This window comes from Biomphalaria glabrata, chromosome 13 (genome assembly GCF_947242115.1).
Source record: "Biomphalaria glabrata chromosome 13, xgBioGlab47.1, whole genome shotgun sequence".
Taxonomy (NCBI): Eukaryota; Metazoa; Mollusca; class Gastropoda; family Planorbidae; genus Biomphalaria; species Biomphalaria glabrata.
Window position 1 is genome coordinate 29,029,624 of NC_074723.1, and position 14,786 is coordinate 29,044,409.

The 14,786-nt window shown below is 34.8% G+C and overlaps 1 protein-coding gene across 4 annotated transcripts in view; it reads left to right on the forward strand.

Annotated features, from left to right (window-relative positions):
* Nucleotides 1-14,786, forward strand: part of LOC106070325 (uncharacterized) — a 38,447-nt gene that overhangs the window by 8,386 nt on the left and 15,275 nt on the right. The window contains exons 1-3 of one of the 4 annotated variants that reach the window (XM_056008818.1): nucleotides 4,683-4,831; nucleotides 9,383-10,039; nucleotides 10,279-11,405. In XM_056008818.1, coding sequence (XP_055864793.1) covers nucleotides 9,613-10,039; nucleotides 10,279-11,405 — 1,554 coding nt within the window. In that variant the 5' untranslated portion in view covers nucleotides 4,683-4,831; nucleotides 9,383-9,612. Of the gene's footprint in view, nucleotides 1-4,682; nucleotides 4,832-9,382; nucleotides 10,040-10,278; nucleotides 11,406-14,786 lie in introns of those variants that run through there. The other 3 variants (XM_056008820.1, XM_056008817.1, XM_056008819.1) reach the window with 3 other exon arrangements.

Here is a 14,786-nt window from a genome sequence, read left to right on the forward strand (position 1 = left end):
ACCGCCCCTCCCATTTCCAGACAAAGTTTATGTAATTTCACATTAGTTTGTAATAATTATTTTAAGAAAGTTAGAATTCAAACGAAATTTTTCAGTATAAGAGTCACGATTGAGATGAGTTCTAAACTCAAATAATGCGTTATGATACCCTCATAGTCCCTTTTCCCAACCTTTACTTAATTTGATATTTTGTTAGTTAAATACATTTGGGACTATAACTCACAATTTATACTTGATTTTTATTGAATATTATTTTTCGGCGTCGATCCTCAAAGCCAACATCTAAATATGTGGGTTATCTTATCTTTTCAAGGAAAAAATCGGTTTTATTTGCAATGTATTTAGGGCCTATAAATTCATATTAGAATACTTTTCAAGTACAACATTATTTGAAAAGTCCTTTTTTAGTAGTATGAATAATGAGCGTTTGGTCAGGAGAATGCGTTTCTTCTGTGAAGAATGCAAGAAATCTTTTTTGGCGTCGGAACCCCACTGATGAATAATGAGCTGTAGATGTCAGGAGAATGCGTTTTCCATTGAAGAATGCAAGAAAACGCTTTTGGTGTCGGGGCTTCGCCCCGAACTCCATTAATGAATAATGAGCAGTAGATGCCAGGAGAATGCGTTTCTACATTGAAGAATGCAAGAAAACGCTTTTGGCGTCGGGGCTTCGCCCCGAACTTCATTGATGAATAATGAGCAGTAGACGCCAGGAGAATACGTTTCTGCAGTGAAGAATGCAAGAAAACGCTTTTGGCGTCGGGGCTTCGCCCCGAACTTCATTGATGAATAATGAGCAGTAGATGCCAGGAGAATGGGTTTCTACATTGAAGAATGCAAGAAAACGCTTTTGGCGTCGGGGCTTCGCCCCGAACTCTATTGATGAATAATGAGCAGTAGATGTCAGGAGAATGCGTTTCTGCATTGAAGAATGCAAGAAAACACTTTTGCCCTCGGGGCGAACCCCACTAGGAAACCTTATAGCGCTGCCCCAGTTGTTTTGTTTTCGCCGGAGGTTGAGAAATCCTGCTTTTTTTATTCTCATATATATATATATATATATATATATATATATATATATATATATATATATATGTGATATATATGTGTGTGTGCTGTACGCACGTTTATGCATAGGGTTAGGGTTTACTGGGAGTTAAAGTTAGGGTTTGGAAAAAAAATCGCCCCCCCCCACTTCAAAGTTCTGGATCCGCCAGTGGTTCTATTATACTAACTAAAAAAGTTTGTTGACTTTTTTTTTAAAGAAAAAAATCTATTTTGTGTGTATATAAGTGAAACATAATTTAAAACAATAATTAATACATATTTTTTATATTCTATTATCACTTACATATTACAGAAATGTTCACATTTAGTTATTATTATTATTATTATTATGAATCTTGACCTCAGAGTCATTCTATGGCACCCTACGGATTGGTCTTCCCTAAAGGGAAACTCATTGTAGTCCCTTTTAAAGTAAGTTCCTCAAAATGTGTTCCAAAAAAGATAAAACTGGAAATATCGAGATTTGATATAATAGTTGATGTTCACTATGAACTAAACAATGTCAAGGTCGCTAAATTGACCTACGCTGTTGCCAACTAAATAAAACAAACAGTTTTGCAACAATATCGCAATAGTAGTGGATCTTCGCGTGGCCGAAATGACCCGGCGCCCGGCAGGTGGGGTGGTGGAATTTTGTGACGGATTTTTTGCTTTAAACTCATGTCAACATTGGAATAAGGTTGTGTGTGTGTACGTGTGGTAATGAAAAAAGTTTGTGTAAGTGTGTGAATGAATGAATGATCCATTGTGACTCATAAACAGAAAGTGTCGTTTAGGGGCGCTGGGTCTTGCAAGGTCCTCCATTCCAATACTAAAATGTCCTTCACTGTTTTGACTGCAAGTTTGAGCCCTGCAGTCCAACTTCTCTCCCCCCCCCTTTTTTTTTTCCACAGCCCATTTCTGATTGTTTATATTTTCCTAACGACTCGCATATAGTCTACCCTGCGACCTAATTGTTGCAAGTTTCACCGAGTACACACACTCGGATACAATAACCTAGTGCTTACACTTATCTTTCCTTATCAGACAGGAACAAGGGAACGAAACAAAACCAAAAAAAAAAGACTAAACCCACATTAGTATTATGTACAAAATTATATATGCAGACTAGGCGTGCTAGCGCGTGTGTGTATGCATTGTGTAGGTAAGTTTCTCATTCTACCAATAAGTGTTGTCATATGTGTGTGTGGATCAAGTGTAATACCTGCATTAGAATTGCCTTGTTTCAGTGAAATATAAGACTAGACTTAAAAAGATAGCATGAGGATTAGGCCTATTCATGCAGGTCATTCAATATCAAACACTTTAGTCGACAGATTATTCGACATATCTGTTGATACTTAAATAATTAAACAGTTCACACGCACACACACACACACACATACATACATACACACACAGAGAGAGAGAGAGAGAGAGAGAGAGAGAGAGAGAGAGAGAGAGAGAGAGAGCTACTGCACTCTTCAATCTTTGGACTGACCAAATATTCTTAATGGTCTCCTCTGACTTAACAGTTGGTCAGAAGAAAAAATGTCAAGAGCTTTCATTTAGAGTAATTTCCAATCGAAATTGTTTTGTTTGGTTGCTTCAAAGTTAACACTCTGCGTCATTTATTTTCAAATAAATTTGGATGTCGCCTGGTCTTGATTACTGGTGGCCTCTTAGGACAAAGTCACAAAAGTCTTAATTTTGAGAATCATACCCTCTAGACCTGATTCTCACCCCGGTCACCCGAGCAGCTCAAGGATCTAAATCTAATGATGCAATAATATCGATTTGGATTTTAAAACATCCATACATAGTCTAGTTTCTTCAAGCCGTCATTTGAGTCATTCGCATTTTTACTTCACCCTTTTTCGCCTAGCGCTTTGTAGTTCATTCGTTTGAAAACCTTACTGGAAATGTGTAATTATTACAAATGATGATAAGATCTGAATCAGTCTTATATATAAATTATATAGGTCTGTGATCGGGATATTTCAGCTGCATTAAACTATTTTAGTTCATTGTCTATAAAACTTCATTTTGTATTTTCTTTACATTAAACTTTAAAAAAAAAGTATTTTTCTCATTTAATATAGCCTACTCAGACTCTAAAATAAGAGAAGACTATATCTTGTGCTCCTTATTCTTCCCTAGTTATATTAAAGCATAGAAAACCAAGGACTCAGCTGAGTCCGATTCTCTACTTAGCATGCACAACTAGATCGCGTATGAGTTCACCTTCTTTTCTTTTGAAAGAAGTTCGGTAATTTATAAGACAAGATTGTAAAAAAAAATTAAAAAAATGGTAGACACGGAAATGTAGGCCTATCTACTTTTAGGCCCAGCATCACTCTTGCAATGCCACTAAATGTCTTGAAAAACTCAATTTTTATTAGAATTTTATTATATTATCCATTTAAATTAAATTACACGGTCTCCTTCAGTAGGAAAGACTGGGCATTAACTGTGGTCCCAACGATGTCGCCCACACACCAGTTCCCCCCTCTCCAAGTAGCTGATGTTTCCAAAGGAACGGCAAGTGCCGATATTGTTTGCGTTCATCGGCGTCGCAGGCCTAGCCAGAATGTAGCAATGAGTACTGCATAAGGGTAGCCCGATCCTGATTTTTCCTCAGGGTTGACTCTCGAAGCCTTTCCCAAGATCGGGTATAGCTGCAAAGCATCCATTTAACGCGTCGCATTTTGCTCCACCCTGTTAGGCCTTATTTCTTTTATTGCTGAGTAGGCCTACCGCTAGTCCGGGTACCCTAATACTAATTTAGAGACACCTCCATTCTTTAAAAAAAATAAATTTATTCTTAAATCCAGTCAGTCACCTGTTTTGTACCCTGAAACTACATCGTTTATTTTTTGTTTCTTCTTCTCCGTTCTCTTGTTACATATTGGAGGGTTCAGATCAGTAATTCTATATCTCCGTATAGTTTTTTGTTCTACAGGATGGTTTTGGGGCCAGAGTCTTGTTCGGGCCTCTTGATATAGACCTAGTATGCAGCTTTGAAGGACATGGTCCACAAGGGCAGGATTAGCAAGTCCGGACTTTTAGCTTCCGGAAAAGATGTTGTCTCATTCTGTTGTGTCCGGTTCTGAGTTGAAAAAATTATGCGTTGGTCATGTCGAGATAGATTATAGGCTAATAGGCGTCCTTTTTTTTTTCCTTGTAATTGGTATGTGAGCTGGTCCAATTTTTATTTATTGTACACTGCTATTTTCATCATTTCTTCTGGGTAGAGAGGGATTTTCGTTTGTTTATTCGTCCTTCTTTCTCTGGCCAGTATGTCTGCTTTTTCTATGCCTTCTAATTCAATGTGTGCTGGAACCCATGTAAGAACAGTTTCCTTGCTGTTGTCCACTGTTGATGTTAAGGTTTACAAGAGCTGCATCATAGTTGCTTTCAATAGGAGTTTATAATTTTAATTACTTTAAAAAATGTTTGAATTTTGTTTGTCACGTAGATCTCAATGCATGTCACACGATAGTTATTAGTTAAATGAAATAGATCTAGATCTAGTAGAAACGAAAAAGAAGTTTAAAAATTTATCCCACCCTGTTTGTGGGTCCTTGATACGGCGTGGTGGGTGCTGCGTCGACCTAGGCCTAAGCATCTACCCACTTCCTTTTGGTTAGTGGATGGTTGGATAGACGGCGGCGCTGTTGTGCGGTGAAAGTAAAAATACAAAATGGCCACACCCGGAAATTTCGATCGTGTGCCAGCTGCGAAGCAGTTTACACCCGACCAATATGAACGCATGTCCAGGGAGGTGAGTAATTGGATACGTGGCGTGTAATAATTACAGAATCCATTAAACAATCAGATCTAGAACTAGATGTAGATATAGAATCTACTCATCTATCTAGCTAAGATAGATCTAGATTATTCTAGATCTGCATCTGGCTGGATTTCTGGATGTGATCCGTCTCCGATGTCTAGATGATAGATCTAGAACTAGACTAGGGCAGGGCACTAGAACACTAGTAGATTCTAGTTACGTCTAGTAACTAGACTAGAAGTCCTAAGAAGTCTACTCTCTATCATGATCATCTCATCTTAATATTTATATATAATATAGATCTAGATCTATTTATTAAAGTAAACTTATAATAATTCTCAATCTCGTAATCTACATTTAACATTATGATCTAGTGACAGTCTAGTCTAGATCTAGACTCTAGACTATGACTAGACTAGAGTACTAGAGAGATGATCATCGATATCATCATGATGATCATGATCTGAGTCTACTACTACTAGCTAGATGATAGATCTATTCTATAATAATAATTATAACAGTTTATTAGTTACATACTAACAATTAGTAACATAGAGACAGTAGACTAGTAAAGAGAATCTAGATTAGATCTAGACTCAGACTATCACTATGAGTATGACTAGATCTAGTAATCTAGTCACTAGTTAGTCTAGTATGACTAGTCAGTACTATGACGACTATGTCAGTAGTAGATTTATTCTAGACTTTCTTTTATTTCTAGAGACACTAGATTCTAAGTGTGACTAAGAGAGGGAGTATTCTAGCTAGAATCAGTAGAGACTAGAGTTAACTAGATATCTAGAGTCTAGAGTATTCTAGAGACTACTAGAGTCAGAGTCACTAGGCTTCACTAGACCTAACCTAAGAGTAAGACAGGCTAAGACTATATAGAATAGACTATAGTATAGTATACTGTATAGACTATACATTTTATATAAATTCTAATTTATAAAATGACTGAAGGATTACATACTTTACATGGCATAGTCTCTCATAGTGATAGTGGCACATATATCTTATATATATATTATATTTATATGTAATATATAATATAATATTAAGATACTAGCTCATCTGTATCACACATACTAGATCTAGATCTATCTAGAAATCTAGATTCTAGACTATTACTATTATTATACTATGGAGTATAGATTCTAGACTTTTAGTGAATACTGTCGTATAGACTAGATAGCCTTTTATAATATTTTATTATTACATAGATCTAATATAGATCCAGAGTTTTCATGTCATTAGAGCATGACTAGATCTATCACGAACAATTACATGATACTACTGACACCGTATAGCCAGTAGTGACCTTGTGACCTGATTACCGTAGCGATATACAGCGCGGTGCTGCCAATTGCGTAACATTCTTCAAAAGGGTCCTTCGATGGGAAGTTTTACCGAATCTATGTATCTTGGATATGCCCATGATATATATATATTTATATATAAGTCTTCGAGTCCGAAGATTAGTGAGGAATGCAGTATTTCCCGTGGCTGTGCAGTCCCAGCTGTGATCTACATTTTTTGCCACATCCAGGGCAAGCATAACCATTATTATCAGCAGGTGGTCAATTTATATATATAGAGAAAATTATAGATCTATATACTATATATAGTATATAATATATATACTATATATAAATATAGATCTATGTTTATATTCTAATTCTATACTTACTAGTGTAACTAGTCTAGGTCACTCTAGAGCAGGGGTTCTCAACCTGTAGGTCGCGACCCCCTTGGGGGGGTCGATTGACGATTTGCCAGGGGTCGCCCACGACCATCGAAAATATGGATTGTTTTGTCTATTCTTCTATTGCTGTATGTGTGTGGGGGTGATAGTAAAAAGGGGTCGCTGAGCATAAAAGGTTGAGAACTGCTGCTCTAGAGTCTAGATCTATTTTTTTTCTATAGTCTCTATTATAATATTAAATATATAAATAATATAATAGAGTCTATATTATTCTATATTATATAATATACTATTTTAATTCTAAATTCTATCATGTAGACTAGATTTAGAAAATAATTTAGATTTTAGATCTATCTCTTGCACTCTAGAAGATTATAATATAGGCATAGGAAATATTACTAAAGTAGATGACGAGATGATACTATATCTAGTCAATACTAGTGAAATCTAGTCTACTAGATCTAATCTAGATTCTAGATTAATACAGATTCAGTTTGTCTAAATCTAGAATTCTAGATTATATAGATGTGTACGACAACACATTATAATTTATAGTCAAATACTAAAAGTTGATCTAAAAACTAAAGGCAATAGATCTAGATTCTAGATGTAGAAAAACTAGATCTAGATATTAAATTGTTGTCCAAGATCTATGAGTGTAGTTTTTAAACAACAAACATCTTAAACACTGCTATACGTACTAGTTATAGTGTTATAACTCTAGATCTTGTTCTAAATATATATATATATATATATATGATTTAGAAATAGAAAATTTAATATTTTAATCACATGTCATTCACAAAAATCGTGCCAATCGTGTTTATAATAATAATAAAATATAAACAATATTTCAAGTATAAAGTCGTTAAAATTGATTAAAAGCACAATTACAGTAATTATTATTTAGATCTAGATTATCATTATGTGTCAATAAATATTATGACAGAAATAGTTAAAATGAAGCACAAAAACTTAATAAACCAAAATTCTGTGTATTCTCACTTTGGATCGTACGTTTTAATATTGGACACATTTTGTCTTTAGGAGCTATTTTAGCTCTTCATTAAAAAAACGTGTAGAAAATTAGTGTGTTTCTGGAAAAATAATTTGATTAAACACCTTTTTTTTTTTTTTTGGAAGCCCCAATGCTTTGTGACAACTGGATAGTAGCAATTAAGTCTATAAATTGTAACACTACACTGAATTTATTATTTCATTTTTTTGTAGAACATATTTTACCAATAGAATTCTACCAGTTTTAGATAAAAGATGTGTTCCTCCTACACACAAGCTAATAAACTAAAAGAAACAATTGAGTAAGCCAAACGCTGAGAATGTAGTGCTGCTACTTGAGACTCAAGACATACAGCTCCACTTCCCTTACTAGCTTTAGGAATATTTTTTTGGTGGAAGACAAAAAATTGTATGGAACATGTAATTTTTAAAGCTGTTATCTAACTGCATCTTTTGGAAGATTGGAAAATGTCGACTTGTATGTCTAGTATGCACAATTTATATTTATATATAGTAACTAGTAATTCATGCTAGCTTGCCTTGCCTTTTCTGTGGTTCATCTTTGTGGAATGGGCCCCACTGCTGACTGTCACATCCCATAACCTTTTTTTGTACTCATTTCGCAGGGCATTTGTTACAAGAGTTAATAATCTTTTGTTTACTATTAGACACAACTGAATTTCTTTTTAAAACTAGCCAACAAATATGCAAAGCAATCAAGATTTATATTGATCTATCACATTCTAACTTGATGATATATCTTGAAGTTAGATTGTTGCCATGTTAGTACTGTTTCTCTGACTTAAATGTAAACACAACTTACTGGAGGTGGCAGACATAGACAACATAAACATATTTTTTTTTTGTTGATATGTTATTGTTTTAGTGAATTATTCAATTATGTGTAGTTTAAATGAACTTTAAAAAAAGCTTTAAACCATTGAGTGTGTGATTGCCAACACATTGGCTGTAAATGACTTTTGTAAGATAAACACCTGGGTTAATTTCCGCACACATCTGTCTGAATGCCACCCTATGTACCTAGGGGTAGGCGGTGTGCTAATCTTGTTCCTGGGAACTGGGCCACCTGGTTTGTAAACTTTGGTAGAATATAGTATTTAATGTGGTCCTGGCTCCACATAGTGGCTTCTTTTATAAGACCTTGGTGTTACATTTGTATAGTTTTAAAACTAGATTTCTTAAGGACGTGCAATAATTGTGTATCATCATTTTTATATAGTTGATACATTTGAGATTTAGAGAACAACTTTCTTTTCATTTATAATCATACAATTAAAAAAACAACACCACCACCTACAGCAACCCTGCATTGTTGTTTGGACTTTTTCTTTGTGAATGGATTCATTGTTCATCATATTGCTATATATATATATTGGAAAATAATATTTTTTTTTTCGGCAGATTAAGTTTGTCATGAACTAAATTTTATTTTTCATTGAAATATTTAAAGTAATACTTATTTTTTACCCATTTAAAAATGTAATTGTACTACCTGTTTCCTGTTTATAAATTGAAGCATATTTCTGTGATAGATATACTGAAAGGTGGATCTAAATTTGAAATGGTTAGAGAGAGTGGTTGTTTGGTTATTTAAAAAAAAAAGTGCATGACTTTAAAAAAAAAAGACAGTTTCTTATTCAAGACATAACTGGACAGTAGAAATTAATGTTGAAGATATCCACCATCTATGCTGTGCAATTATGTTTAGTTTTCTGTTTATTTTCTTTCTTTTTTTTTTTTTAATTCTAAAAAAATTTTGTTTTCAAATATTTAAATTTGGATTTCTTTCTTTAATAAAGACAGAAGGCTAATTCTTGACTGGAGTTTTGAGAATGGGGTGTGTCACCAGCATAGCTTGTGTCATTTCTAATGTTTGCAGTGACTTGTAGCTTAGTTGTAGCACTAACACTTAACAGTTTGAAGCCATTCACACCTTTTGATGCTGTCATGCGCTGGACGTGAACATTAACATTTTCATTCTCTCTTAGGATCTATTCGTCTAGTAGTGTACACTTTAGTTTTGAGAATTATGGGAGATTTAAAGCAAGAAGTAGTGCACACTGATGTCAAACAGGAATCTGTGCACACGCAAGAAGCCCCTGGCGTCTCTGGCAATAGCTCAGCTTTGCAGAATAACAAAAAGATTAAAGGGATCAAGGTCAACTGTGGTGAGCTTCGCAAATACCTTTATGGTGTAGAGATATACCGGCAAGCCAGCATGCTACGAAAGGGCAGGGAGGTCCACAAGATATATGTTGATGTCCACAAGGGGGTCAGTTTTCTAGATGATCGTTTCACCTTGACAGAGTTTGGCAGGATGGTCTTGGAGAATGGCAGTGTCCGTGCAGGACGAGCACGAAATGTACGCCAGATTGTGGTTGCTAGAGAAACCCTATATTGCAGTGGAACTGGTGGTTGCAAAAGAGCTTGTGGTGGATATGGATGTTGTATATCAGGTATGTTGGCCTTATTTCTTCTGCTATCAGCTCCACATTTGTTTGTTGTTGTTGAACTGTTATATATATTATTAAGTGACTCTCATATTTAAGATAGTGAAAAACAAACCTTTAGTAAAATTAAAAATACTGTTAGTGGTTTACAATCATTTTTTTCCTTCTAAATCTTGTGCAATTAATTGCATTAAAGCAAAACATTAATTGAGAAATTTTAATGGATGAATTATTTTTCAAAACAGGCTGTGACAAAATAAAAGTTCGAGGTCACAAATGCAGTTTTCGTGTGAAGCTTACAATGAGACTAGGATTTGTGGACTACTGGTTTGTTGAAATACTCGGAAGTCACAACTGTTACATTGATGATGAACCCCCTAGTGATATGGACAAAATGTTGGCTGCTTATGAGAGTAAGAGTAGTGACGGGGATTTCTTGGACATGGCTATTTCACAAAGATCCTCACCTTTGGCTGATGCCGAGTCCATGTTGTCGGTATCTCAAGCTGCAGCTGGCTTCATGTCTTACAGTTCATCGCCTACATCTTCGGCCATGCTTCTGTCGCCTGCACATTGCCCTCTAAATGTGCCTTTGTTCCCCGAGTCGTACCTCATGACAGTAGCCAGGAATGCTGCTGCTGCTGTTGCTATGTCTAATGGGAATAGGGGTCAGCCTTCACCTAGTCTTTCATTCAAACAAGATAGATCACCCTCAAACATTGTAGTCCCAGAGATTATAAATGGTTTGTTGCCGCCCTCAGTCATTCCTCGCTTTGGACCTATTCCAATGATTTCCTCCTCCTCCCCATCACCAGGAGACAATGGGCACAGTCCTAATACTCCTATTTCTGGAGTCATGGATCTGTCCACCCCCAAAATTAAAGAAGAGAACACGCCCAAAGATCTTTCAGTTGGTATCGCATCCTATAAGTCATGGCCCAATCATTCCACTTCTGAACTAACCAATTCTATGGCCTTAGCTGTACTTAATGGAACCAATCATGAAACCAACCCAGCCTCATACTCGAATGGGACCAAGAAGAGCAAGGGTAACTACTCTAACATTCCAGATTCTCAGGAAACATCACTGTCCTCTATGTCACCCAAGTGCGTCTTCAACTCTGTTCCTTCCACACCACCTCGGCTGCCCTCTTCGTCGATGCTGTTTCCTTTGCATGGTCAGGCTTCTTCTGCCCTGGCGAGTCGATACATGAAAGGCCTCTACAAGAACATGAAATCTAGCAATGCTCCACTTGACAGCCCATCGTCTCAAAGAGACAGTTGTGTGACTGTTGACAGCAAAAGCCCATCTCCGAATGTGAGCCCTATGAAAGAAGCAATAGAGCTCACTGAAGAAGGGGAGCTAGATAAGGTAGTGGACAGTGGTCATAAACACAATCCATTTTGTTCCCTGGTTCTAACTCTAGTCTGTGTTTATGGGTGCATCTTGTTTTTGCAATCCTGTGTGTTGCCCTTGTGTGTGTATCCTTCTTATTTGTTGGTAATGGCTAACGGAATGTAGTTTTAAAAGTATTAGCATATCTAACAGAGGCTGATCAGCTTGTCACATAATTTTAGACATTAACTTTATATTTGTTATTCAAGAAACAAGGCAATGGCATGTTTAAAAGAACATTACTTTTTTTTTTTTTTTTTTTGTTGCTAATAATACATTTTTCATAAATTTTTAGCTTAAATATTTTGTAATCAAGACAAAACGTAAAAAGTTTTTATGTAGACAGTTTGTGCATGTAGAATTAACCTTTGATTTGAGCTTGTTTGGTGCATGGTTTTTTTATTTTTTGTGTGTTGGAGTCATTCATTCATTGCATTGCTTTCATAAAAAAAAAAAAATTAAACTATTTTGTCAACATGATTGCTGGTGTTGGGTCTCATTGCTTCTTTCATCATCAAGTGTTTTCAAATATACAAGTACATTGTTCTGTTGGTCAGTTACACAAGTACGTCTAATTAGTCTCAGAAAAAAAATACTTAAAGCTTTTAAAAAAATTTGTTAGAAAAAAAAAAAAAGATTTATTTTGGTATTTTTTGTTCAATTCATGTTAGTGTGATGTATTGGGTTAAGATATTAGTGGGATGTATTGGGTAAAGAGGATATAAGGAAATTGAAATAAACTATAATAAATATCTAAAATGATTCGGAAAAGTGAATTTAAAAAGTTTCATTTTTATTACAAAAAAACAACAACAACATATTGCATGTGAAAATGAAAACAGTCCTTTCATTGTAGATGTGTGCATGAAGGACATTTTGTAGCACTTCGCATGTCTGCATGTTCAACTGTTCTGATTACAATCAATTAGTATGATAGCGCTCAAGTTATGCATGAACTGATTTATAGGCATGAATAACTAATCTGTCTTTCATTTTAGGCAAATACTGTTTACATGTGAAGCTTTGCAAAAGTGGCTATACATTTGGCTACCAATTTATGTTCAGATACTCTTTTTTTTATACCACATATAGAAGACTGCCTCAACCTTTACACTAAATATGGTTTGGGGGGGGGGGGGGGTTCTCAGATTTTTTAAACTACTTAGTTATTAACTATGTGATGTAGAGGTTATCTCCCCTTATAAATAATAATAAATGCCTCACCTGTGTAAAGAATACCTGAAATATAAGCCATAATTTTAAAGATTATCAAAAGAGCTGATTTTTTTTCTGCTTCGTTAATGATTTAAGGATTGAAATTAAATTCCACCAATATTTGTGTTGTTCTCAAACTAAATCACTTGAGAACAGTGATGCCCAGTCCATGACGCCATGCTATCCTGCCACTTTATACTTTGTCCACAGTGCATGTAATTAGCATGTCACACACACAAACACACACACAAATGTATAGATGCAGAATGGGCCTTAAATTAATGACCCTCTAGATTAAAGATCTGTAGTATTCTTAAGTATCATTGTCTATATAGATGTCATACTCAGTTAACTATAGTGGAAGTAATCCTTCCCTGCGTCAACCTATTGTACAGGAAAATTTGTTTTTTTTTACTGTTGGACAAATTACAGTTTTATTTTTTTAAGTTAGTGATGTACTAGGGTAATGAGTGGCCACACAGTCTCTCTATATATATTAGTTTCTCTAGCCAATGCTTATTTTAGAGGAATCAAGCTCTCTATTTGAAGTATAGGTTCAGCCCAGTAACAATTAAGGCTTTATTGACTAGTAGTTACAGATGATTTTGGTGGTACTCAAAGTGACCTTGAAATAAGAGATTATCATAGATAAAAAAACAACTCTTCAAATTTTTAAATAAATCTTTTAGTTGTGACATTTGTCATTAATGTGTGTGTGATTGGTTAGTTTGAATCAAGTCTCATAATGTCTATTCTCAGTTCATACTCAGTCATCTGAACCTCAGGTTTCACCATTGTTGCATGGGTTTGGTGGTGGTATTGGTTGTGGTTTGAGTCCTACCCATAAAGACTATAACAACCCAAGGGTCATAAGATCATAAGGTTTGACCAGCACCTTAAACAAATCTGTAATCACACAGTCTCTTTACTTCATATGTGGCCAATATTATTTTTTCTTAGTGGTTAGGTTTGGCAGATCAATATTTGCAGTTAATGTCCTAAGAGATATTAGTGTAACACAGGTTAATAAAAAGATAGTACAGGTAAAACTTCTTCACTAATGCCTGAAGCTTTTATAATTAGCTTATTTTTTTTCTCCAATTTTTCTTTTGTTAACATATTTATCATTTCTTAGTACATACAAAATATGAATTCCTTTTTTTTTTCTTCTTCTCAGTATATTGAAAGGTACCCAATTTGTTAATGTTTTTTATAACAAAACAGAGCTCTTTAAAGTACTTAAAAACTTAAAAATTACTCTAGAAGAAAACTAAATCTTTAAGGCTAACACTAATATTTGTTTTAAACATTTGTTTCTAATTTTGTATACTCATGATGAGCTTTTATTAAACCTTCTTTGGTTTTACCAAGTTATCAACGTTGATTGATATGATTGATATATCCTTACACATTTTTTTTTTTTGGCCACATCTAGATATGACATTTTATTGATTTGTGCCACTACATTTCATTGTGCCCATAATTAGATATTTTTTTTTTAGTTCAGTGCAACCCTCTTAAGGGAAACTTTGTTATCAAATGATCCCCTTCATTAGATATGTTCATGTTATCTTGGAGGGAGCTGTGCATAATGAGAGGACATTAATACACATACAATTGAACTATGCCTTTCTTTCACAAGATTGCAATGTCTTGAATGAATTTTCTGTGCTTTTTACAAAGCTTATATCAACTCACTCTGTCTGGATTTCTTCCACACCCAATCTCAGATCAAGCTGAAATTTTGCACACTTATGTCTCTGTTACCTGACAGCACAAGATTCAATTAAAAAAAACACATATATAATAAATTATTTTGTTTGGTATCTTGTACGATGGAGAGCAATTGTTATTGACTGATGTGGTGGTATAAGCTGAATTAGTTCCCTTTATAGATCTGAGTCTTAGTGAATAAAAACTTGAAAAATAGGATGAGACTAAGGAAAAAATACATAACTATACAATCTTCCATGTACATAAGCTCTCCACTAGCACAGAGTTGTTACAGTGTTGGCTTGAGAAGCCTGAGAAGGCTTGAGCCATAGCTCAGATTAAGATTGTTTCCCCCCTTTTTTTTAAAAAATGTATATATGCTTTTTTATAGTTAGTCTAGATCTATTACAAATTTAATTACACGACTGA